This window comes from Artemia sp. Qi Xiang Cuo, chromosome 2 (genome assembly GCF_049724085.1).
Source record: "Artemia sp. Qi Xiang Cuo chromosome 2, ASM4972408v1, whole genome shotgun sequence".
NCBI classification, from domain to species: Eukaryota; Metazoa; Arthropoda; class Branchiopoda; order Anostraca; family Artemiidae; genus Artemia; species Artemia sp. Qi Xiang Cuo.
The window spans coordinates 46289206-46316080 of record NC_142795.1 but is presented as its reverse complement, the minus strand read 5'-3'; the positions used below and the strand labels follow the sequence as shown (position 1 = coordinate 46316080).

Below are 26875 nucleotides of genomic sequence, written 5' to 3'. Positions count from 1 at the left end.
TAACCACCGACCCACCCCCACCCCCTACCTACCAGAAAAAATCTCCTCTGAAAAAGTCTGTATACTTCCCAATAACCAATACTATATGTTAACATTGAGGTAAAGTTCATAACTTTCAGCCCTCCCCCTGGGGGCTTCGGGGGATCAAGTCATTCTAAAAGACATTTTTATCATATTTTCGACCATGCTGAACAAAATGGCTATCTCAAAATTTTGAACGGGTGGCTTTAGGAAAAAAATGAGCGTGGGAGAGGCCTAGTTGCCCTCTATTTTTTTTGGTCACTTAAAAAGGGCACATAGAACTTTTAATTTCCGTTCCAATGAGCCCTCCCACGATATTCTAGGACCACTGGGTCGATACGATCACCCCTGGGGAAAAAAACAAACAAACAAATAAACACGCATCCGTGATCTTTCTTCCGGCAAAAAATGGAAAATTCCACATTTTTGTAGATAGGAGCTTGAAACCTCTACAGTTGGGTTCTCTGATAGGCTGAATATGATGGTTTGATTTTCATTAACGTTCTATAACTTTTAGGGGGTCTTTCCCCCTTTTTTCGAAAATAAGCCAAATTTTCTCAGGCGCGTAACTTTTGATAGGTAAAATTAAACTTGATGAAACATATATTTGAAATCAGAATTAAAAATCTGATTCTTTTGATGTATCTATTGGTGTCAAAATTCCGTTTTTAGAGTTTCAGTTACCATTGAGCCGGGTCGCTCCTTGCTTAGAGTTCGTTACCATGAACTGTTTGATAAAATACGAATTCGAATGAGCTTGAAACCTATGTAATAGGGTTTCTGATACGCTGAATCTGACGGTGTGATTTTCATTAAACTTCTTTCTTGAATGTTCCCCTCCTCTTTCAAAAATCAGGTAAACTTTCTCAGGCTCGTAGCCTTTGATGAGTAATACTAAACTTAATAAAATTTATATATTTAGAATCAGCATTATAAGTCATTCTTTTGATACATTGGCACAAATTCCTTTTTAAAAGTTTCCAATACTATTGAGCCGTACCGCTTGTTTTTTTATTGTTTTTTATTACATATATGTTATTACGTATATGAGGGGGGTTCTCCCCTTAGTCAATGCCACGCTCTTTACGCTAAAGTTAAAGTTTTGTTTAAATTACAAACCTCTGAATCACAAAGGCCGTTTAATTAGAATAGATAGCTCTTTTGAAAGCACTAAAAAAAAACTGTAGCGTAAAGAGTGAGGTATTGACTTGAGGACGAACCCCCTCATATAAGTAATAATTTCTGTTCGTTTTAAGTTCTAATGTTACTTCTTACTTTCAGTTGAAAAAACTTGTTTTGTTTTTTTTAATATAATTTCTGACCGTTTTTTAAATAATGCTGGGAAATCCGGCGCGCCCTTCATAGAAATGTCCCTTACCCCAAGGAAACATCCTCCACGGAAAGATTATCTCGAGTAACCCCCTCCTTCATCCCCTCCCCCACCAGAAAAAAATCCTTCCTGAAAATGTCTGTATACTTACCAATAACCAATATTATACTTAAATAATGGGCAAAGTTTATATCTTGCAGCCCCTTTCATGGGAGCTTTGAGGTATTAAATCATCCTAAAGACATAGTAATAAGATTTTCAACTATGCTGAACAAAATGGCTATCTTAAAATTATAATAGGGTGACTTTTGGAAAAAAATGAGCGTGGGAAAGGACCAAGTTGCCCTCTAATTTTTTTGGCCACTTAAAAAGGGCACTAGAACTTTTGATTTCCCTTCAAATTAGCCCTGTTACGATACTCTAGGACTACTGGATCCATACCATCACTCCTGGGGAAATAAAGAAAAAAAAAACCAAAAAAATAAAATAAACACGCATCCGTGATCTTTCTTCTAGCAAAAAATACAAAATTCCACATTTTTGCAGATAAGAGGTTGAAGCTTCTACAGTAGGGTTCTCTGATACATAGAATCTGACGGTGGAATTTGCATTAAGGTTCTGTGACTTTTAGGGTGTGTTTCCTCCTTTTTTAAAATAAGTCAAATTTTCTCAGGCGCAGAACTTTTAACGGGTAAGATTAAACTTGATAAAACTTATATATTTAAAATCAGCATAAAAATATAATTTTCTTCTGATGTATCTATTGGTATCAAAATTCCGTTTTATAGAGTTTCGGTTACTATTGAGCCGGGTCGCTCCTTACTTACAGTTTGTTACCACGAACTGTTTGATTACTTACTTGACGTTGACCCTTTTATAATATTTTTGTTGTTTTTTGTTTTCGTTTTTTTTTTATTGACGCTAAAGTGCGAATACGTCCCATTTGGGCTTGTGATAGCCGTTTTTCAGTAATAAATCTTTTTTTTATCTTACTGCAGCAAAAATGATCAGATATAGCATCTTAAACCAGGGAATAAACTTTTCAATAGATATTTTTTAAACTATCTTGTGTATCGAAATAATCCGATTCTTTTGATGTATCTATTGGTATCAAAATTCCGTTTGTAGACTTTCAGTTACTATTGAGACGAGGCGATACAGTTCGTTACCATGAACTGTTTGATTGTTTCAAAAATCAAATATCTTTGAAAAGACTGCAGTATGAAAAGACATCAAAACTTTCAACTTGTCAAGGTTGTCAAAAAAAGACAACTTTTCAATAGATATTTTTTAAACTATCTTGTGTATCGAAATAATCCGATTCTTTTGATGTATCTATTGGTATCAAAATTCCGTTTGTAGACTTTCCAGGTTACTATTGAGACCAGGCGATACAGTTCGTTGCCATGAACTGTTTGATTGCTTCAAAAATCAAATATCTTTGAAAAGACTGCAGTATGAAAAGACATCAAAAATGAAGATTTTACACAAAGCTGCATTTTTGATGTCTTTTCATACTGCAGTCTTTTCAAAGATATTTGTTTTTTAAGTAATCAAACAGTTCGTGGTAACGAACTGTATCGCCTGGTCTCAATAGTAACTGAAAGTCTACAAACGGAATTTTGATACCAATAGATACATCAAAAGAATCGGATTATTTCGATACACAAGATAGTTTAAAAAATATCTATTGAAAAGTTGTCTTTTTTTGACAACTTTGACAAGTTGAAATTTTTGATGTCTTTTCATACTGCAGTCTTTTCAAAGATATTTGATTTTTGAAGCAATCAAACAGTTCATGGTAGCGAACTGTATCGCCTCGTCTCAATAGTAACTGAAAGTCTACAAACGGAATTTTGATACCAATAGATACATCAAAAGAATCGGATTATTTCGATACACAAGATAGTTTAAAAAATATCTATTGAAAAGTTTATTCCCTGGTTTTAGATGCTATATCTGATCATTTTTGCTGCAGTAAGATAAAAAAAAAATATTTATTACTGAAAAACGGCTATCACAAGCCCAAATGGGACGTATTCGCACTTTAGCGTCAATAAAAAAAAAAAAAACGAAAACAAAAAACAACAAAAATATTATAAAAGGGTCAACGTCAAGTAAGTAATCAAACAGTTCGTGGTAACAAACTGTAAGTAAGGAGCGACCCGGCTCAATAGTAACCGAAACTCTATAAAACGGAATTTTGATACCAATAGATACATCAGAAGAAAATTATATTTTTATGCTGATTTTAAATATATAAGTTTTATCAAGTTTAATCTTACCCGTTAAAAGTTATGCGCCTGAGAAGATTTGACTTATTTTAAAAAAGGAGGAAACACACCCTAAAAGTCATAGAACTTTGATGAAAATCACACCATCGGATTCAGCGTATCAAAGAATCCTACTGTAGAAGTTTCAAGCTCCTATCTGCAAAAATGTGGAATTTTGTATTTTTTGTCAGAAGAAAGATCACGGATGCGTGTTTATTTTTATTTTTATTTTTTTTTTTTTTTTTCCTCAGGGATGATCGTATCGATCCAGTAGTCCTAGAGTATCGTAAAAGGGCTTATTTGAACGGAAATTAAAAGTTCTAGTGCCCTTTTTAAGTGACAAAAAAAATGGAAGGCCACTTGGTCCCCTCCCACGCTCATTTTTTTCCCGAAGTCACCCAATTAAAATTTTTAGATAGCCATTTTGTTCAGCATAGTCTAAAATATAATAAATATGTCTTTGAGGATGACTTAATTCCCCACAGTTCCCAGGGGAAGGGCTGCAAGTTATGAACTTTGCCTATTATTTACATATAGTATTGTTTATTGGGAAATATACAGACGTTTTCAGGAAGGTTTTTTTTCTGGTGGGGGAGGGGATGGAGGAGGGGGTTACTCGCGATAATCTTTCCGTGGAGGATGTTTCCTTGGGGTAAGGGACATTTCTATGAAGGGCGCGCCGGATTTCCCAGCATTATTTAAAAAACGGTCAGAAATTATATTAAAAAAAAACAAAACAAGTTTTTTCAACTGAAAGTAAGAAGTAACATTAGAACTTAAAACGAACAGAATTATTACTTATATGAGGGGGTTCGTCCCTAATTCAATACCTCGCTCTTTACGCTACAGTTTTTTTAGTGCTTTCAAAAGAGCTATCTATTCTACTTAAACGGCCTTTGTGATTCAGGGGTTTGTAATTTAAACAAAGCTTTAGCTTTTGCATAAAGAGCGTGGTATTGACTAACGAGAGAACCCCCTCATATACGCAATAACATATATGTAATAAAAAACAATAAAAAAACAAGCGGTACGGCTCAATAGTATTGGAAACTTTTAAAAAGGGAATTTTGATGTAATAAATGTATCAAAAGAATGGGCTTATAATGCTGATTCTAAATATATAAATTTTATTAAGTTTAGTATTACTCATCAAAGGCTACGAGCCTGAGAAAGTTTACCTGATTTTTGAAAGAGGAGGGGAAACATCCCTTACAAGTGAAAGAAGTTTAATGAAAATCACACCGTCAGATTCAGCGTATCAGAAAACCCTATTACATAGGTTTCAAGCTCATATCTGCAACTTCGTATTTTATCAAACAGTTCGTGGTAACGAACTGTAAGTAAGGAGTAATCAGATTCAATGGAAAACGAAACTCTAAAAAACGTAATTTTTATACCAATAGATACATCAAAAGAATCGGATTTTTATTCGGATTTCACATATATAAGTTTCATCAAGTTTAATTTTACCTATCAAAAGTTACGCGCCTGAGAAAATTTGGCTGATTTTCTAAAAAAGGGGGAAAGACCCCCTAAAAGTTATAGAACTTTAATGAAAATCACACCATCATATTCAGCCTATCAGAGAACCCTAATGTAGAGGTTTCAAGCTCCTATCTACAAAAATGTGGAATTTTCCATTTTTTGCCGGAAGAAAGATCACGGATGCGTGTTTATTTGTTTTTTTCCCCAGGGGTGATCGTATTGACCCAGTGGTCCTAGAATATCGTGGGAGGACTCATGGGAACGGAAATTAAAAGTTCTAGTGCCCTTTTTAAGTGACCAAAAAAATGGAGGGCAACTAGGCCCCCTCCCACGCTCATTTTTTTCCCAAAGTCACCCGATCAAAATTTTGAGATAGCCATTTTGTTCAGCATGGTCGAAAATATTATAACTATATCTTTTAGAATAACTTAATCCCTCGAAGCCCCCAGGGGGAGGGCTGAGAGTTATGAACTTTACCCAATGTTAACATTTAGTATTGGTTATTGGGAAGTATACAGACGTTTTCAGGGGGAATTTTTTCTGGTAGTGGGGGGTGGGGGTGGGTTGGGGGTTATATGGGAGGATCTTTTCATGAAGGAAGTTTTCATGGGGAAAGGGACATTGCTATGAAAGGGGCACCAGATTTCCCATCATTATTTTTTTTAAAAATCAGAAATTAAATATAAAAAAACAAGTTTTTCAACTGAAAGTAAGGAGCAACATCAAAATTAAAAACGAACAAAAAAATATTAGCTGTATGATTGGGTTCACCTTCTAGTCAATGCCTCGCTCTTTAAGCCAAAGATTTTTTAGTACTTTCATAAGAGCTATTTATTCTAATTAACGGCCTTTGTGATTAAGGGGTCATTTTTAAATAATTGGAACAAAATTTTGTTTACTTATTCAATGACGGTGAACCACAATAAAAGCTGTATTAACTAAAAAACGATCAGAAATTAAATAAAAAAAAACAAGTTTTTTAAATTGAAAGTAAGGAGCGACATTAAAACTTAAAACGAACAGAAATTATTCCGTATATGAAAGGGGCTGTCCCCTCCTCAACACCTTGCTCTTTACGCTAAAGTTTTACTCTGTCTCACAACTTTATTTTTTGAAACAATAAAAAAATTTAGCGTAAAGAGCAAGGAGTTGAGGAGGGGACAGCCCCTTTCATATACGGAATAATTTCTGTTCGATTTAAGTTTTAATGTCGCTCCTTACTTTCAGTTTAAAAAACTTGTTTTTTTTTATTTAATAAAGAACAAAGATCACGGATGCATGTTTATTTTTTTTTTCAGGGGTAATCGTACAAACCCAGTGGTCCTAGAATATCAAGAGAGAGCTCATTTGAACGGAAATTAAAAGTTATAGTGCCCTTTTCAGTGACCAAAAATGCTCGAGGGCAACTTGGCCCCCTCCCATGCCCCTTTTTTCCCAATTTTGTCTGATCAAAATTTTGAGATAGCCATTCTGTTCAGCATAGTTGAAAAACCCAAAAAATACATCTTTGAAGGTAACAAATTCCCCCTAGAGCCCTTATGGAAAGGTCTGAGAGTTTTAAATTTCCCAATTGTATACGTATAGTATCTGTTATTGGGAAATATGCATGCATTTTTTTTTTGGGGGGGGGGGAATTTTCTGCTGTTTTTTTCCACAAGGTAGATTTTCCATAGGGAGGTAAGTTTCAAGGAAGGAAACTTTTCACGGGAAATTTTACACTGGGGGAATTTTCCGGAATTCTAATAGGAAATTCTTTTTATGTGTCTTGCTTTCATTTCGCCGACTCACTTTTACGCGTGGGTGGGTGGGTCGGGAGTTATGTGGGAAGATCTTTCCATGAAGGAAGTTTTCATGGGGGAAGGGACATTGCTATGAAGGGGGCTCCGGATTTCCCAGCATTATTTAAAAAAAAGATCAGAAATCGATTATAAAAAAACAAGCTTTCCAACTGAAAATAAGGAGTAACATCAAAACTTAAAGCGAACAGAAAATATTACGTGTATGATTGTGTTCACCTCCTAGTCAATACGTCACTCTTTAAGCCAAAGATTTTTTTGTACTTTCATAAGAGCTATTTATTCTAAAACGGCCTTTGTGATTAAGGGGTCATTTTTAAAGAATTGGAACAAAATTTTGAACTTTAGCTTAAGAGCGAGGTATTGACTAGGGGGCGAGCCCCCTAATATACGTATTAAAAATATATGAATATAGAAGTTCGTTACGTAAGTTAATTCGTAAGTTACGTATATTTATTACTTTATAAAAATGTTTGTAAATAAAATTAAACAAGTTTCGAGAAAGCCCTTTAACCAAATAAAAGTAAAATTAATATGCAAATTTTGTTTTAATTATTCATGTACGGTGAGACAAAATCAAAACCTGCATTAATTAAAAAACGTTCAGAAATTAAATTAAAAAACAAGTTTTTTACCTGAAAGTAAGGAGCGACATTAAAACTTAAAATGAACAGAAATTATTCTGTATATGAAAGGGCCTGTCCCCTCCTCAACGCCTCGCTCTTTACGCTAAGGTTACTCTTTCTAACAACTCTATTTTTTAAAACAATAAAAAACTTTAGCGTAAAGAGCGTGGTGTTGAGGAGGGGACATCCCCTTTCATATACGGAATAATTTCTGTTCGTTTTAAGTTTTAACGTCACTCCCTACTTTCTGTTAAAAAAACTTGTTTTTTTTTATTTAATTATATTAAAGAACGAAAAACAACCTATAGTAATTGAACTACAAAGCACACCATTAGACTAATATGAAGCATGGGTCTAATTAATTGAAAATATATATTGTTTCATAATATACAAGTATTGGCGGCTAATTCAGTAAAGCGTAGGTATTGTGATCTTAAGGTCTCGATCCAATTTGTTTGGTTACTTAAAAAGGGCACTAGAACTTTTAATTCTATTTACGAACGTTTTTATTACAGTCCGGGAGCCAGACCACTATAATGTGACAACTAGGTGGTCAGAAAGACACAGTCAGTTTGACAATAGTTTTCGACTATATCAAACACGCTGAATCCGAATATGGGTAGTGGCAAAGCTGGAGATTACGGCTTAACCTTGTAAAAGCCAAAAAAACACCCTTTTTAGGCCTATAAAACGAGTACAGACTGTTAATTTTTTTCTAAGGTTGTACCACTCCGATTTAGTAGCGCGACATCTCATTGTGGTCCTAATATAGTCTTCTCATAGAATATGTAAATTTTCCCCGATATATTGTATAGCCCAGGAGCTATAGGCTAATATTTACTAATTTTCCCCGTAAATCTCAAAATTCAAAGGTTCATTTTCAACTAAACCACGTATCTCGGACCTTTCTAATAATTTTTTGTTGTTCATTCTTTTCCAGGATCGACCTTTTGTATTTAGCTTCACATTACCGCTAAGTTCAAAGCTTAAACTTTTCAGTGAAGCCGTCTAGAATTTTTCGAAAAAGTGTAGGCCTAAAATTATATGCAAAAATACATTTGTCCAAAATGATGATGTGACACATCTTTTATGCTAGAATTTAACGCCAAATCCGAATATGAACTTTACTTTGCAGCCCAATCTTAACTTCGTTTTGTTATAGGCTAATTACTTTTTTGTAGGCCTAATTTTTTTTTTAGATAAATAGTATTGCAGGACATTCCCTTTGAATTTCCAATCGAATGAGCCTTTTTTGAAGTTCCTACGACAACGCCTTCTATAAAAACCTTATATGCCCCCAGGGCATAACTTAAAACCCTTGCCCTAAGGGTTTTGGGGGAGTGTCCTCCACAAAAAAATATTTTCTATCTCGAAATCAACTACGCTGAACAAAATGGCTATCTCAAAATTTTCATTGGATGTGTTTGGGGAAATGATTGGCGTGGGGGGAGGGGGTCTAGTTGCCCTCCAATCACTTTCGAATATTAAAAATAGCACTAGCCCTTTGAATTTCCAATCGATTGAGCCTGTTTTGAAGTTTCTACGACAACGTCTTCTATAAAAACCTTATATGCCATATATATGCAATCATTTTCGAATATTAAAAAGGGCACTAGAACTCTAGATTTCCAATCGAATGAGCCCCCATTGAAGTTTCTACCACGACCCCTTCCGTATGAAGTGCCTCTGGAAAAAAAATTAAAACATTGGAGCCGTATGGCCTTTACTATAGGCAACGCTAAAGCGTTGCCTCTGATGGGTATATCATATGACCCTATATTGTTTATATTTCGGGCCCCTGAAACTTGAAGAGCTCATCTTTTGGGAAATACTGTTATCAGAGGCAACGCTATAGCGTTGCCAATAGTAAAGGCCATACGGCTCCAATGTTTTATTATTATTATTTGTTTATTTTTTCCCATAGGCACTTCATATGGAAGGGGTTGTCGTACATACTTCAAAGGGGGATCATTCGATTAGAAATCGAGAGTTCTAGTGCCCTTTTAAGGGTCAAAATGGATTGGAAGGCAACTAACACCCCTTCCACGCCCACCAGTTCCCCAAACTCATACAATCAAAATTTTGAGATAGCCATTTTGTTCAGCGTAGTTGAGTTCCAGATAGAAATTATGTTTTTAAGGAGGAGACTCCCCCATAGCCCCCAGGACAAGGGTTGTAAGTTATGCCCTGGGGGCATATAAGGTTTCAGAGGCAACGCTATAGCGTTGCCTGTAGTAAAGGCCATACGGCTCCAATGTTTTATTATTTATTTATTATTTTTTTCCAGAGGCACTTCATATGGGAGGGGTCGTCGTAGAAACTTCAAAGGGGGCTCATTCGAATTAAAATCGAGAGTTCTAGTGCCCTTTTTAAGGGTCAAAAGTGATTAGAAGGCAACTAACACCCCTTCCACGGCCACCAGTTCCCCAAACACATCCAATCAAAATTGGATGTTGAGATAGTCATTTTGTTCAGCGTAGTTCATTTCCAGATAGAAATTATGTTTTTGAGTAGGACACTCCTCCATAGGCCTCAGGGCAAGGGTTGTAAGTTATACCCTGGGGGCATATAAGGTTTTGAATAGAAAGCGTTGTCGTAGAAACTTCAAAAAGGGCTCATTCGATTGGAAATTTAAATGGCTAGTGTCCTTTTTAATAGTCGAAAGTGACTGGAAGGCAACTAACACCCCTTCCACACCCACCATTTCCCCAAACACATCTAATCGAAATTTTGATAGATCCATTTTGTTCAACGTAGATGAAAGTTCTGGAAATGTTATGTTTAAGCAGGACACTCGTCCCACAGTCTTCAGGGCAAGGACTAAAAGCTATGTTTCTGGGGTATACTTAATTCTTGTGACAAAAATACGCGTTAAAACTTGAAAGAGGGCCCATGTGACTGTACATTGAAAGTTCTGGTTCATTTTTTAAGCGTGAGGGTAACCAGCTTCCCTCCCCCCAAACCCTTTTTTCCCAAATGCACCTAACAACAATTTTAAGAAAGCCAGTTGGTTAAAAATAGTTCACAGACCATATAACAAAAACTTTAGTGTCAACACAACCCTCAAGGGACGGGGGGTAGGCTTTGTAAGTTATGTCCTTGGTGCATATATGGGTCTTATGGAAGGGATACTCATATTAACTTTAAAGAGGACTCATCTGATTGGAAATTGAAAGTTCTAGTTCACATTTTAAGAGTCAAAAGAGATTGGAGGGTAACTAGCCCTCCCCCCGCTAAGCCCTTTTTTCCGCAAACCCATCCGATAAGAACTTTGAGATAGCTTTTTTTTTAAGTAGTTCAAAGACCATATAATGAAAACTCCGGGGTCGACACAGCCCCCAGGGCCCAATGGCAGGCGTTGTAAGTTATGCCCTGGGGGAATATATGATTCTTATTTTAGGGATGCTCGTAAAAACTTCAGAAATGGCTCATTTGATTGGAAAGTGAAAGTTCAAGTTCAGTTTTTTAGAGTCAAAATAGATTGGAGGGCAACTAGCCCCCCCCCCTTTCCCACGCCCCTTTTACCCCAAATGTATCCAATAAAGATTTTGAGATAACCATTAAGTTAAAAATTGTTCAAAAGTCAGATAACAAAAACTCAGGTGTCGTCACAGCCCCCCAGGGCCCGGGGGCAGGCGTTGTAAGTTATGCCCTGGGGTATATATGGTTTTTATGAAAGAGATGCTCGTATAAAATTCTGAGAGGGCTCATTTGATTGGATATTGAAAGTTCGAGGTCACTTATAATAGTCAAAAGAGATCCAAGGACAGCTAGCCCCCTCCCCTCCACACCTTCTTTTTCCAGACCCATCTGATGAAAATTTTGAGATAGTCGTTTTGTTAAAAATAGTTCAAAGGTCGGATAAGAGAATCTCCGGTGTCAATACAACCCCCAGGGCCAAGGGGAAGGCTTTCGAAGTTATGCCCTAAGGGTATGTATGGTTCTTATGAAAGGGATGCTCGTATAAACTTCAGAGAGGACTCATTTGATTGAAAACAGAAAGTTCTTGTTCACTTTTAAAGAGTCAAAAATAGGCCGAAGGTTAATTAGCTCCTCCCCCCTCACGCCTTTTTTCCCCAAACCAATCCGATAAAATTTAGAGATAGCCATTTTGTTAAAAAATAGTTCAAACATCAGATAACAAAAACTCTGAGGTTGACAAAAACCCAATTTTTCACGTTGATATTGTTACTTTGATACCAGTTTTGATACTTTGATGAATATTTGATTTTTTTTTAAGTTTGATTTTGAAATAAGGAATTTTTAAAAACTTGAAACAGTTTGCAATCAAAAAACAAACAAAAATTAATTAAAAAAAAACTTTCCAAAAAATTAGTTTTTTCGAAGAAAAGTAAAGGCCATTTTAAACTTAAGCTCAGCAGATACAGATACCTGTTAAAATTCAAACTCAAAACCAGAAATTACTATTAAAGAATAAATAAAACCCAAAACGAACAGAAATTAAATCAACAATCATAGCAAAAGACATACAACAAGTAACAATATAAATGAATAAATAGATCTTAAAGCTAGTAATACAAAGATTGAATATGAAAATCAAGCTTGAAACGAAAAAAAAATATTTTCCTATTGAAGTGTAAATGAAACTTTAAACGAACAGAAATTGAATAAACAATCATTGCAAACAAACATACAATAGATATTAATGTGAATTGATAAATAAATCTTAAAACGAGTGAAACTTAAATTGAATATGCAAATCAAGCTTGAAACGAACAAAAATCACTACAAACAAGAGTTTGGGTATGACCTCCTTCTCTCACTGTAGAAATTTGAAACCTGCAGCGTCATTGGCGCTTTACTGAAAACTATATGCGTCTTGAACAATCTTGGAAAGTATAAATAACATCAAATTGAATATTTGATGTATAACGATATTAATAGTTGAAAGATCCATCAGTTCAAGAAATTATTTCAGGGTAATTCTATTTTTGTTTTTAATGCTGTAAGAACTGGAAAAGAAAATATTTGTAATATAATTCGTTTTCAGTTAAGCGCCTGTGACGCAGTAGGCTTTTGGTTTTTATTTACAGGTAAGAAAGGAGGCAGTATTCAAACACTTGTTCGTAGTGAAACTATATTCATTTTGAACAACTTTAAAAAGAGCTAATTGCTGAAAGCTCATCTCTTCAAAATGTTACTATAATTTTAGTGTTTATTTTCAATATTAAGTACAAAAGAAAATATTTGTCATAAAATTGGTTTTCATTGAAGCGCCAATGACGCTGTACGTCTTAGACTTTTACAGTGAGAGAAGTAGGTCATAGCCAAACTCTTGTTTGTAGTGATTTTCGTTTGTTTCAAGCTTGATTTGCATATTCAATTTAAGTTTCGCTCGTTTTAAAATTTATTTATTAATTTACAATAATATTTATTGTATGTTTATTTGCATTGATTGTTTATTTAATTTTTATTCGTTTTAAGCTTGATTTTCATATTCAATCTAAGCATTACTCGCTTTAAGATCTATTTATTCATTTATATTATTACTTGTTGTATGTTTTTGCTGATGGTTTATTTAATTTCTATTTGTTTTGGGTTTCATTTATTCTTTAATAGTAATTTCTGGTCGTTTTTATTTTTAATATTAAAATTTATTTTTATCTGCTGAGCTTAAGTTTAAAATCGCCTTTACTTTTCTTCTAAAAACTTATTTTTCGGAAAGTTGTTTTTAATTAATATTTGATAAGACTTCTCCAACTCTTCTGCCTTTCAAATAATCATTCAGGAATATTAACATTCGACTTTTGATCTCTGGTGCAGCATAAACTTCCAATCATTTTTCTGTGAAGTCTATTATCGAGAGTTAAAATACAGCTGCTAGCTTCGACGTCATTATACCAGTATATTTTCTTATATAATTTCTCCCTTTGCATTCATGACAGTAGTGACGCTGAAATGACGTCATTTGTAAGTGATGGACAATTCAGATTGTATAATCGTCATATCTCTGGATATAGTGCCATCACTCTTGGCATAAACATCATAGAATTGCGACAACTGTGATGTAATTTTACAAAAAAAGGGATCCCTCAAGTAATAGTTTATAGTTAGTTAGTTAAAATACTAAGGAATATTGAATAAGATGTTTTGAAGTTCGAAAAAGGTGCTGAAAATAGACTTACAAAAATAGGAAGTTCCATTTTTAACATGAAGTAAAAGAAAAGGGGCATCGCTTTAGATATTCAAAAGGATAGATTTTCAGTCCACTTTAAGAATTTGGATTATTTGTTTCCTTTGAGTCATATGGACTCCACATGTTCCGAGTTAGACAATACCCTGATGGCTATAAAGTTTACAGTGAAGAGTTGCAAATATCCTTTAAGACCAATCGTTAATACAGAGTGTTTTGAACTCAAATCCTTCTTGGCTAAAAGACGAGCCCATCTCAACTGGACCGTGGCAACTTCTAATACAAGTATACCATTCAGTCTATGGTGTCTAAGACATAATAAAAATGTGTGAAAATTATCCCATACGATTCTAGAGCAACTAACTTTTTCTTCGCCTCTATTATTCTATAGAATAAACTATATAAGAAAACATATTTATTCCGTAAAAAAATGTCTCATATAAGGATGATATTCTGTGTAATGGATTTTGGATAACTTTTTTTAAAACTTTTTCGCATGCTGACCAAAGGTCTGCGTTGCGGAAGTACCGATCTCCTGATTCAATGCCTTCGGCAGGTAGTGCAATGCGTGGTTGGGGGCAAATCATCCGACGCTTACCGTGTTTTTCCCCCGCATTTCTCCAGGTAAACATTTAGAGCTGGCTTGACTTTGGCTGAGCTTACAGGGTCACACCATTGACCCGCGTTCCGAACCAAATAACCAGCGACACCAGGACTCGAACCTCTAAAATCAGGCTTTTTCAAGTCTGGAGCACTAACTACTCGGCTAAGACGGATAACACGGATTTTGGATAATACAGTCATTAAAGAATATACAGATATTGATGTCTCGAGCGAAAGGTTAATTACCTCATCTTTCCTACGCAGAGCTTAGCTGAATTCTTGTGTACTCGTGACACGGCCAAATTCTTTCGTAACCCCCCCCCCCCAAAAAAAAAGAAGAAAAAATCATGAATACGGCTTTGACTCGTGAGAATGAGATTAAGGCCCAGAGTAATCGAAGATTAATGTTCAGACACACCTATTCATTTTTCAGCACATAAAACTTATTATCAAATTCAACGAACTACTCCCAAAGAAAATCATAAAGGCAATATTTATCAAAGCTTATGGCTATTATTTATCAAAGCATATTATGCATAGGGGTTAAATTGATATCTGAGTTTAAATAAGTTTCTACTTTGAGTGGTTTCAGAAAAGAAGATAAGTCTAGGTAGCAACCGTTATTAGCTTGGAAAACTAGGATTTGCTAAGATTTGGCTCTTTTAACAAATTTTGAAACCCCTCCCGTCCCTTTAAGGAGCTAAATTCTTATTTAATTGCTTGGTTTTCAGCAATGAACTTGGTTTTGAAGATTTTCTCACCTGAAACATCCACCTGACTTCCGTAAGCTTTCTGAAGCATCCTCACTTGCCTTTTAATTTGATTTGGATCTTCACCATTCCAAATATCACGCTTCAAGGTAGCTCCTATAGCCTGGGGCTTAATATATGGTACGCTAAAAAATTAATATCAAATGTAGAGATACTTTCCTCTAGAAAACTCAAAGAATTTAAAAACATTGCATGCAGATAATTTAGTGAATAGTATTTTAACTACCATCAAAGAAAAGAAAGATACTGCGTATTGCCATGCTTACCGGTTTGCAATTGATTCAAGTTGAGCATATACGAATGTACTTACATGCCTACAAATGTAAAAAAAAGGAAAAGAAAAGTATCCGCAATTATTGCAAAACTTTGTTTTATTTACAAAATGAAGACTTCTGAACTATCTTTTTTTACTTTTATTATTTTACTTTGCTCTTTTTTAGTTTAGAATTAGAAGATTGTTGTTTGTTTTATACATAACATTCATCAAGAGAAAATAAACTGTTAACACCCAAGCATAAATCTATTTGGAAATAAATATTTAGTTTTTCAAAGGGATACTTAGGATCGTATTCAGAAACATTTAGTCCGAAAAAAAACCTTCACTATTCATGTCATGGAATGTTCACAAGTTAACTGGTTTGTATAGGGTAAGTGTTGATTAAGCAGTTTATGAACGCCTGACAGTAATATAATGGCCCAGAAAGTGTCCAACTATTAAAAGCTGAGAGTGAGATTTAAATAACCTTTATTTTAAAGTATGTCCAAATCACGAATGTTGTCGTTGAAGAAATGGCAGAATTTGTTGCACTTACTAATGTTATCAAGATAGCAAATTTATCAGGGATATTCAGTGTGGAGCAAGAGACTGGAAGTGTAGAGTTCTATGAAGTTTAGTTAGTCTGAACTCAAGGTAATGTCTTGGAAGTTAGCCTGATTCAGCTACTGACAAGACATGTACAACTACGATAGAAGGTGGCTAAGGAACAGCAAAGCACAGTATGATTGTCTATTAGGCGGGCTACACAAATTGGAAAATGTTGAGATTATCTTTTGCAGTTCGTCTTTTAAGCTGATCCACTTCAGCCACGCCATGAGGGATTATAACCAAATAATCTGAATCCACTTTCCCACCGGGCATCTCTTTTAATGCCGCAACAGCTTCCAGGATGTTTTAAATTGGTAAAGGACTCATTCATAAAGCTAAATAATATTTTAGCGCATTTATCAAGACTCATGCCTGCGCCTTGTCCCTACGCGGGGACTCTTTAATAAAACCGTGATAAATTTATTTTTTCATAGCAGAATAACAAGTAGTGTATCATAATCACGCTCTCCAATGAATTGGCTTTGCACAGGATCTTGCTTCAGTCAAAACTACCTGGAAATTTAGCTCTGTCTTAGCTTTGAAGTAGTTTTCTTGAGTTTTTTTTTTTTTTTTTTTTTTTTTTTTAAATTCAGAACATATAGCTACCCTAAGTAACTTTGAGTGCAAAAATTTCATCTGTGGAAAACTCATAGGCATTTTACCTACAAAACCGCAAACTAGAAAAAATCTCTGACTGTTCCCAATTAGGAGCAATGGGATCCAGGGTTTCTCAAATTATTTTTTAAACCAATAATTCTGAGTTATACAAAGTCTAAGACATCAGATTTCAAGAACGGAGGATTTTAAAATTTAACTTAACTTGAAAATTCATCATTTAAAGGTGATTCATTCTTCACCTTCTAATAATAAAACCAAAAGAAGAATGACCTTTTATCGATAGTTTGAACAGAAAATGGTTCAAATTCAAATTACCGTTTTAGTATATAGATGTTAGTAATCACTTATAAGCTGATAGAGGATAGCGAGATTTTTTTTCCACTTAAAATTTGACTTTCAATTCATCAACTACTTGAGAGTAGACTGGAAGCATAAAAGATATTTGAAGCATACTTAAGTTTCTTCTTATTATCTCGAGAAATTTATTTTGTCTCTTGAATAAACGTTTGTATTGGTAAAGTTCATTGAAGAAAACGATTCTATCAAACATTTTTTACTATATGTGTTCACTCGTTGATTAATTGAGGAATTGTGACAGAAAGTCAAACTTTAGTGTAAAAAGCAAGAGATTGAGGATGGGCAGCCCCCCTCAAATACAGAATAATTTCTGTTCGTTTTACGTTTTAATGCCAGTGGATCTTAGAGAGGGCCAGTGGATCTTAGAGTAGGTGAAGGGAATGTGCTTGTACGTTTTCATGCCCAAATTTCCAACTCTCCTTGAACCTTCATCTAAATATTGAAAAATTCCGGGGATGAAAGGAGTGGAAATTAACCTCCAATTCCACTTTATTCCGGGGAATATTTTTAGACTATGCTTGTGATAAGCTACGAATGTTTTGGGGTGATAGAACACTTCTTATTGCAGACAATCATTTTTTGCGTAACATACAAGACTACAGTTTTACTGGTACAAAAGGGGAACCCTTTTCACCTTTTACCTTTTCCCTACAAAAGGTCACCTTTTATTTACCGGTCCAAAAGGGGGAAAAGCATGTGGGGGAGATGTGAGCGCCATCAGTAAATTTTCATGGTGGGGAAAGGGTGTGAAAAACTAACTTTGAAAATCCTAGAAACGACGATCTTATAATTAATGTCTGGTAATTCCCACCCTTCCCTCCTAATGAATATTTTACGGGGTACATTTTTTAAGTAAGTATTATAATTTTCAATGTATTGTTATATGAATATTAAACTTAAATAAAAATCTGGGGTTGAAGCAGGTATTAGTAGGCTCCTCTTCAATAGAGCCTTGAATCAAACACTTTGCAGCAGCAAACTGTGAGCAAAGAGTGACCCTTCTCAAAGGAAACTGAATTCTAAAATAACCAAGTTCTCATTAAAGTATATGCAACGCCGTAATACATTATTCTTTGTGGTTCTAAATATGCCAAATTTTCCATTTAAAACAGTTCATTTGTGGATATTAGAACATGAAATATATATATATATATATATATATATATATATATATATATATATATATATATATATTTATATATATATATATATATATATATATATATATATATATATATATATATATATATATATATATATATATATATATATATATATATATATATATATATATATATATATATATATATATATATATATATATATATATATATGTATATATATATATATATATAATCTCTGACTGCAAGAAATATGAAATGCGTAGAAATGCGCATTTCTTTTGCACGTAGAACCACGAAAAAAAAATTATGCATTTAGGGGTAACTAAGTACGCTGCATCGAAAAATGATCTCTGACTGCAAGGAAAAGAAATGGTTATCAATATTTAAAGAGTAAGAATGCGAGAGGAGGGTGAATTTTGTCATCTAGTCTTAAACTACACTGAATCGGAAATAAACCGGTCTTAAAATGTAGAATGTTAACTATCACCGATTTTGATGGTTTAATTACCGATTAAAGCATTCTCAATTTTTTCAATTATATAATATAGATAGATGTGATAAAAAACCGAATATCAATATTCATAGATCTTCGTTATCTTCGAGATCATCAACTCCGAGAAACTCAGTTGTAACACAGTTCGCACAACTTGTGCATTCTCTTGCAAGCTCCACAGACCAAGGTGCATTTCATGCCGTTTTTTTTGCAAGTGCATCGCATATTTGAGCAGTCGGTTTTTCAGTTACTGCGAAAAACTACAAGGAGAGAATTTGGGGCAGCAGGGAGTTCACCAAAAATAGGACGACATAGTCAATTTTGAATTACCCAACAAAACTCGTTAGGGTCGAGGTTACATTCCAGGGTTTTTCATAATTCAAGTTGCAAATGAATTCGAAATGAGTGGAAGCAGCAGGCATCACTGGTGAAACTTCAGACTTAACACACGAAGCAGATGCTGTAACTTTCTTGATGAATTTGAGCTGACGAAACTAATCAAGGGTAAAATTGAGCCTGGACACTTAAAGAAAAGCATCATTACTTTTTCCCTAGATGCTGAAATGTCCTGCCTGCTGGATAGTGGGTCCGTAAAAACTTTAGCGGATTCGTAAAGCTCTTTGTTTTGTTTATTTAATCAGAAGCTGTAGTCCGGCTGACTTTCAACACGAGAAGTTGAATCATACCCAAGGCAGGCGTGTACGAAGGATTTTTGCTGCATGTACGAAATCCAAGTTTGAGTTTTGTTGCATTTATATCCCAAATTCTATTCTTTGAGATTCCAGCTCGAGATTCAGAGTAAAAGTAGATCGCTTGACTACCTTTCTGTGCGTGATAATACAGAAGTATAAGCTGGTCTGTGTCGTTTCCTATCAGGACAGTAGGCATAAGAGAAGCAGATCAAACCGCGATTCGAGCAATGAGAAAATCAGCACAGCCTTCTGTTTGGTATACCTGACACTCATCTTTGGTCCGGTACTAACTGCTCTTGGCTATGATTGCCTGCTTATTCTTGAAGTTATTTAGGAACACTACTTCCTTGTGTAGAACAGACTATTTTCCAGCTTAAATTGATCTACGGGCACGATCGTGTTCCATTCCGTCTCAAATGGGTGATGTCTTTGATTGATTGTGCTTGGTGGTATCCGTCGAAAACCACCAACGTCTATTGCGCCCCGTATTTCTGTGCAACGTAGTCAACCTACTCCGAGTAGACTCTATCATAAGTTGAGTTTTCCCCCAAGGAATTCACTGAAGCAGTACCCCACCATCTAGAACTATATGTTTGTTGCTGAAATCATTGACGAAGTATTCAGTTTTCGGTTGCTCCTTTGCAACTAGACACCACATTGCAACGGCAAGGGCAGGTCTGTGGGCTAATCGTGGAAGTCTGTTTGCTTCAAAAAATGACGGAGGTGGTAATTTAGACTTAAGTATGACTCCAAATTATCGTCTCTATTTCCATAAATTGTCACCAGCTGCTGAAACATCAATGCTGGATCAACAGTAACTGACTGTCTGTCAATAACTGGTGTAGCTTTATTAGCATGCATTATAGCTACAAACTTTTTCTAGAATATGTACGTGTTGACGTTTTACCTGTCATGATATCCATGATTTCTCGTCTGACCACCTTTAGTTTTCAAAGAGTGGAGGAAGACCTGCTCAATGACCAGATCTGACGACAGACCGGCCCTAAATTTTTTGGATCTGCGATAACATGGTACCCACTCTTAAAATTGTCAAACACGTCAAGAATGGTAGTTTCCAGCTGTTTCGCTGGTAGACTTCGAATAGAGGAAGCGGTTGGACGCTGCGAAATACGGCAACATAGAAAGCAAGTCGCATTATTTTGAGCTGTCCAGAATCAAAGCTCGTGGTAGCAGACTGTACAGAAAGTTAGGTTGTCCTATTGTCTGTCTGAGATACTTTATGGGAATTTGGCTCAGTTCAGTTACCTGCCTTGACGTAACACACTTTCTCCTATCAAGTACTGTTGAAGACCTCAACAGTGGCGTCACAGAAACAATTATGCCCATACCGTAAAAAGTGTCGTTACCATCTAGAGTTCGGACGTTGTGGCTGACGTAATCAGCTATGCGCTGCATGTAAAAAGTTCCTTCCAGTCGTTCTATCTTTGTGTTGTCTGAAACCGCAGCGTTACACTTGAGGAACTTCGTCCCTTAATATGATGAACTGAAACCCATAGCACTGAGCATGTCAATTAGAAAGCGCCTGATAAGCTCATGATACATCTAGACGGCTAATCCAATCTTAAGAGGTGGTCGGATTGCCATTGACCGACAGTCTTGTAACATGCACTGACCTATTGACGCAAACTTCTTGTCTGTTTTATCTCCTACGAAAAGAGTGTTGAGATAAAGCCACGAAGATGAGGGTAGGTATTCGTGGTTGCCTGTTATCTCCCTGAGGTTTTCAGAATTGGGATACATATCAATTTGTTGTTTAATACATTTTGCATCACTTCTGATTATAGCTACTGCAGCTTGGACTATAGCTCCCTTCTCTAGTTCCACATTGAATGTTTTTGGCTTTAAATAATACTCCTGGAGAGTGGCATGAAATGTGGCTTTTAGGGTAATGATGTCCTCTCTGCCGTTTATCTCTTCAAACGCTGCGCCTTCACCAAATCTCCCTCGCATCTCCTATTTCATGTATCTTACACTATATTCAGAATCCTCGGAATCGCCCGTGAGCTAGTCCATCCTACTAACAAGATCATTCAGTATCTTTCAGGTCACTTCAGGATATTACGTCGCTCATCATTGTTAGCCTGGAAAACTCGACAATTTTTTCGAACGCCTCGATTTTTGTTGACCCGATTGTTGTTGTCCAGACTGTGATGGAATTCTGCTATACTTCTTGGAGATACTACGTTCCATTAGAAAGATTGAGTAGCGGGGTTTGTGGTAAATTACATCACCAGCGTGTAGATTGGCAGTGGCAGTAAGAATTCCAGTCATCATTGCTCCTGACCAGTCACCATTTCTCTTTCTATTAATCTCTATTAGTGTATTTTCAAAGTCTCTCGTTCTAACCTTGAAATTGTCTTCTTTCTTCTTGGTTCTGTCAAAAGTAAGAGGCGTAGAGCAAAAGAGACAGTCAGATTTGAAGTTGAAGTTTCCACATAAACGGAAAGGTTCTCGCCTTTGACTTTGTTTCACCTTCGAGAACAATAACAAGTGCTGTTCAATAGATTTCTTGTTTGTGAAGTTAGACTTGCATGACTTAAGGACAGGGTCCCTAATAACTTCTGTAACGTCTTCCCGCTTCCCTGGTCGACTAGCTTCATTCGCCGAGTCTACACCTTTATCTCCCAAAAGACCTTTCCTGACTTTTCCACTATTTCTTCTTTGCAAAAGATACCATTCGTATGGATAATTTAAAGTTTAAGAGTAGTTTGCTACATATTCATCGTTCAACCTAGAAAGATAAATGGAATTTATAATTTTTTGGTCAAATAAAGGTGATTTTTATATTCAGTGTGATCTAGTACCCAATTCTAGACACCAATTTTGTTGTTGAATGCGTTTATACGGAAACATGAATTTCAACACCTCAAAATCAGCCTCAAGCTAAAACAATACATAGTTGTGAAATAGTTATATGAACAAACTTGGCATATTGGGAATTAGCGGATTGTTCCAAGTCGGTTAGTGAAAGAATTCACTAACTCTTGCATTTCATTCCAGGTCAAACCATTCCCTTCCTGGACTAATTTACTAGGTTGTATAATTCTCGACTTTGTTTTCTATAGACTAAAGTTATTTCAACTCTATATATTTCTATATTTGCATCCATTATTTCAGTACTAACCTGTTGAACTTATTACTGGTTACAAGTTCACTTTTTAAGTGAGGAAAAACATAGGTGTTCCGTTGACCACAGGAGGTTGTTGGGCCGTTGATCGTTCGCTGTAATAGCACTGTGTCTGCTGTTGATATTCCCCACATTGAATCCGTGCTATGATCACTAATTGAATGATTTGACATCTTTGAATGTACAGGAATATTTGATGATTGAGATCCACCAATGTGACATCGAACGCTATTCGTTGTCTTGAAGAAAGATCGATTGTTTCTCTCAGGCTCAAACAAAATTATATACACCTAAAAATAATCATTGTTTTTAGACATATTCTTTTGTTTCCCAAGAAGAGTCGCTGAAAGTCAAATATAGTTAGCTACTTGGTAAACGTAACAGAAGTTAAAACATTATGTCTGAAGAATGTAGAGTCAACCAGGGTCAAATTTGACCGTAAATAATCCCTGACCTAGTGTCCACTGAGTTCTAGTATTCATTTAGGCTAAATGGCTGTACTAAACAACATCCATGTAAAAAATTCATTATAAGAAATGTCAACTTGCGTGACATGATATTGAAAAAATTGACAAGAGGAAGTTTAAATATTAATATCATTTTAACAGTTTATCTGTTAAAATGCTGAATCTGTTTAACAGCTCTTTTTTTTCTTTCTTATTTAATTTTTTTCTTTAGCTTCTTTTCTGTAAGACTACTCGATTTACGATACATTAAGTATTTCAAATGAGATTTAGGAGCGACATTAAAACTCAAAACGAATATAAATTATCCTGTATAAAAGGAGTTATCCCCTTCAATTCAAGAAAGTAATCATAAATTGTAAGTTTAAATAGAAAATAAAAAAAAACTATTACTTTGAAAAGATTCTTCGTCCTCGTATGCGTAGTTTATAATTTCTGACGGTATTATGAGATGATTTCACTTCGCATTATGAGACATTATTAGATTATTTCATTTCATTATCTTCCAGAAGTAATTAAGTTTACAAAAACAAGTTTTTTCAACTAAAAGTTAGGAGCAATATTAAAACTCGAAATGAACAGAAATTATTTCATATTTGAGGGGGTTCCTCCTCCTCACTCCCTCCGTCTTTTCGCTAAAATTTCTTAGAACTTTTAAAAAAGCTTGTTATTCTAATTGAACGGGCCTTGTGTTTCACGACTTGTTCTTAAAGAATGGGGACAAAAAGTCAAACTTTATCGTAAAGATCAAGATATTGAGGAGGGGACAACCCCCCTCATACATGGAAATATTTCTGTTCGTTTTGAGTTTCAAAGCTTCTCCTTACTTTCAGTTGAAAAAAAACTTGTTTTTTTTTTCATTTAATTTCTGATCGTTTTTCAAACAATGCCGGTAAAATCTGGCTCGCCTCCATGAAGAATCCCTCCCCTCACGGGGAACTCCTCCGTGGGAACTTCTTCACACGTAAAATACACCCCCCCCCCGTAAAATTCCCTCGGGGCAATCCACCTGTAGAATTTCCTCCGGACAATTTCACCCTCACTGAGACTCTCCCCCCCCCCGCCGCAACAATGTCTTGTGGACGATTCAGCCTGACAAATTCTCCTTAGAATACTTTCATTTGAGAAAGACCTTAATTTCTAACCGTGTTCCTGATAAATCCAGAAATTCACCTTTCACGGAAATTTTTGCTCGGAAATCCAAACATGTTGAAAATAGCCTACGGATAATTCCCCCGGAACATCTGCACATGCAAAATTGAGTGGACAAAGAGAAAGTAACACAAATAAGAATTTCATATAGGAATTCTGTCAAATCTCCCCACTGTAAAATTTCCATTGGAAAGTTAAGCCCCAGAAATGTTCCTCCCCACGGAAAATTCTCCTATGGAACCCAAACTAAGCACAAAATTGCCTCCCTCCCCCCCAAAAAATCTACGTACTTCGCAATAACAAATACTATATATAAGCAACGGGCAAATCTCATGACTTACATGCCTCTCCCCACGGCTGTGGGTGCCATTTAATCCCTAAAGACATAGTTATTGGATCTTTCAACTATGCTGAACAAAATGACTATCACAAATTTTGATTAGACAGCTTTGGGGAAAAGGGGGGCATGGGAGGGGGTTTAGTTGTCCTCCAATCTTTTTGGTCACTTAAAATCTTAAGTGAGTCTTTTAGGACCACTATTTCAGTACGGTCACCCCTGGAAAAAAAAATAAAACAAATAAACACGTATCCATGACCTTTCTTCTGGCAAAAAAAAGCAAAATTCCACATTTTGCATATAGGAGCTTGAAACTTCTGCGGTAGGGTTCCCTGTAACGCTGAATCTGATGGTGTGATTTTCATTTAGATTCATTGGCTTTTAGAAAGTGTTCCCCCCTTTTCAAAAATCAGGCAAATTTTCTCCGACTTTTAACTTTTATTGAGTAAAACTAAACTTGATGAATCTTGTATATTTGTAGTCAGCATAATAAGTTGACTCTTCTGATGTATCTAATGATATCTTATATTCTGTTTTTAGAGCTTTGGTTACTATTGAGCAGGGTCACTTCTTACTTACAGTTCGTTACCACAAACTGTTCGAAATACATTTTAGATAATACGAGATTTCGTCTGTTTGGAATAAGGGTAGAGAATCAACAGATACTCTTAAATTTGGAAAATGAATTTCAGATTGTGCTAGACAATCAAAGTTTACAGAAATAAAGTGAGGAGGTAAGTAATTTAGAAACGTTAAGATTTGACAAGGATGTTAAGGTAGTTTTTTGGCAGGAGTTTTACCTTCACTTGAATTTCGGCTAGGTATCTCACTTATTGGCTGTAGCTTAGCGCTAATTGTCTTCCAATTAGAGCAAGATTTAAAGATTTTACAATAGAAAAAGGTTGTAAAGTAGACAGGTGTAGTTGAAACTTTCCATAGATCAGGAGGTGATTTGTTGCATTGCTTGAGCTCGCGATGAGCTTTCTGCGATAAGGAAAGGTATATTTGGGAATAATGAGTTGCTGTTTCCAGATGTCTTAAAAAGTAGATCTCCACAATTTATGAGTAGAATAGCAAACTATCCAGAAAATTTATTTATTAAGAGGTAACCTTAGTTCAATGATTAAATGAAATGTTTAACTTATGCGATTCATTTTTGTGTTTTCTACGTGACAAGAATTTGACGACTAATGATCATTGATATGCCTTTTATATTATTTTTGCTTATTATATGTACGTGGCCTTTTTTGGCTTTAAATATACTATCTATATATCTATTCATGATGTTTCAACTGAAGGTATCCCTTGTCCCATCAGCCGGCTGAATGTTACCAGTAATGAATAGAACAGAAAGAAAATATGCGTCATCGATTTTTGTTATATTGCGTAAACCATCGGGTAGAAAAATTCTTTAGTTTGAGCCTTTTTTTAGTTTGGGAATGGAAAATGTTTTTCTTAACTTTTGAGCAACTGTGTAAATCTATTAAAATTTAATTGGCTAAATTAAACTAATAATAAAACCTTAATTGGCTAAGTGGCTGTAACGTAGTTTACCTCTGCAATCAAAAATTTATAAAGTGGAGTGCATAGTGTTGGCTTGTGCACAGCTCACATCTCAGCTCTTTACTTGTTAATATGAATAAAATCGTAACTAAGAAAAATTGGCCTACCTTGGGAAAAAAGAGAAAAATCAGAGTCACCAACGGACTTAAGCTGATGCAGGTGCACAGAGTTATAACCTGAAAATGAATAAAGAGAAAATTTAGAAGATTAAAAATGTAGATGACATTCATAATGTAAATTAAAAAGCTCTCAATGATACCGGATGTATGTCAAAAATTAGAAACGAATAGTCAAAACCAGCTTATTTTAATTTATGCATGGTAAAACTTTGAATTTTATTTGACTCTTAACTTTCTGACTTCTTAATTCATACGTATCATATTTTCCCATTATTTTGGAGATTGAAAGAAATGTTGTTTCTGAATTAGAAATATAGAACCCTGTTTTAGCTGAACAAGAAAGACTTCAAATCTTAGTCTCCAGCTCTTCTCTAGATTTATTTCTTTGTAATTATTTTTTTGTACTGGACTGTTGGCTGCAAAATATATGTAGTTTTTAAGCTATGGAACATTATTTAGAAATTCTAATAAGTAATTCCATTCACAGGCGTCAAAAGAATATTTTTTTATGTCTGACTTTAAGGTTGTTTTTATGAAGATATATTTTGTAGTTTAGCATAAAATATAATTCTAACCTTAGTCTAAAACAATAAATGTTTGTAAAATACCATGAAGAATTGTTATGCTTCGCAGCTGCAGCTTGTTCAGATGACTGTTAGAGCTAGGCGTTTCATGTTGCACTATTAACAGTTAGCAAAATAGGATACCCACACCGCCCAAGAACGGCCTGAGAGTACACCCCGAAGCCGCGCGGAAAAGTCGGTGGCGCGCCGCTGAAAAAAAAACGGTGGCGCACCACCGAGCTTGCATCAGCGCGCTGACGCCGTCGCTGATTCTATCGGTGGCGGCGTCACAAATACGTCACCGTTTTTTTTTTTGGTTTGT

The 26875-nt window shown here is 35.3% G+C and overlaps 1 protein-coding gene across 1 annotated transcript in view; it reads right to left on the bottom strand.

The window, feature by feature from the left end:
• LOC148955282 (metabotropic glutamate receptor 5-like) overlaps window positions 1-26875 on the bottom strand; it is a 412763-nt gene that overhangs the window by 11264 nt on the left and 374624 nt on the right. Inside the window, exons 15-17 of the mRNA XM_089106900.1 lie at window positions 25979-26047; window positions 22353-22645; window positions 15050-15183 (exon numbers count right to left, since the gene is read on the bottom strand). Coding sequence (XP_088963026.1) covers window positions 15050-15183; window positions 22353-22645; window positions 25979-26047 — 496 coding nt within the window. The remainder of the gene's footprint in view (window positions 1-15049; window positions 15184-22352; window positions 22646-25978; window positions 26048-26875) is intronic.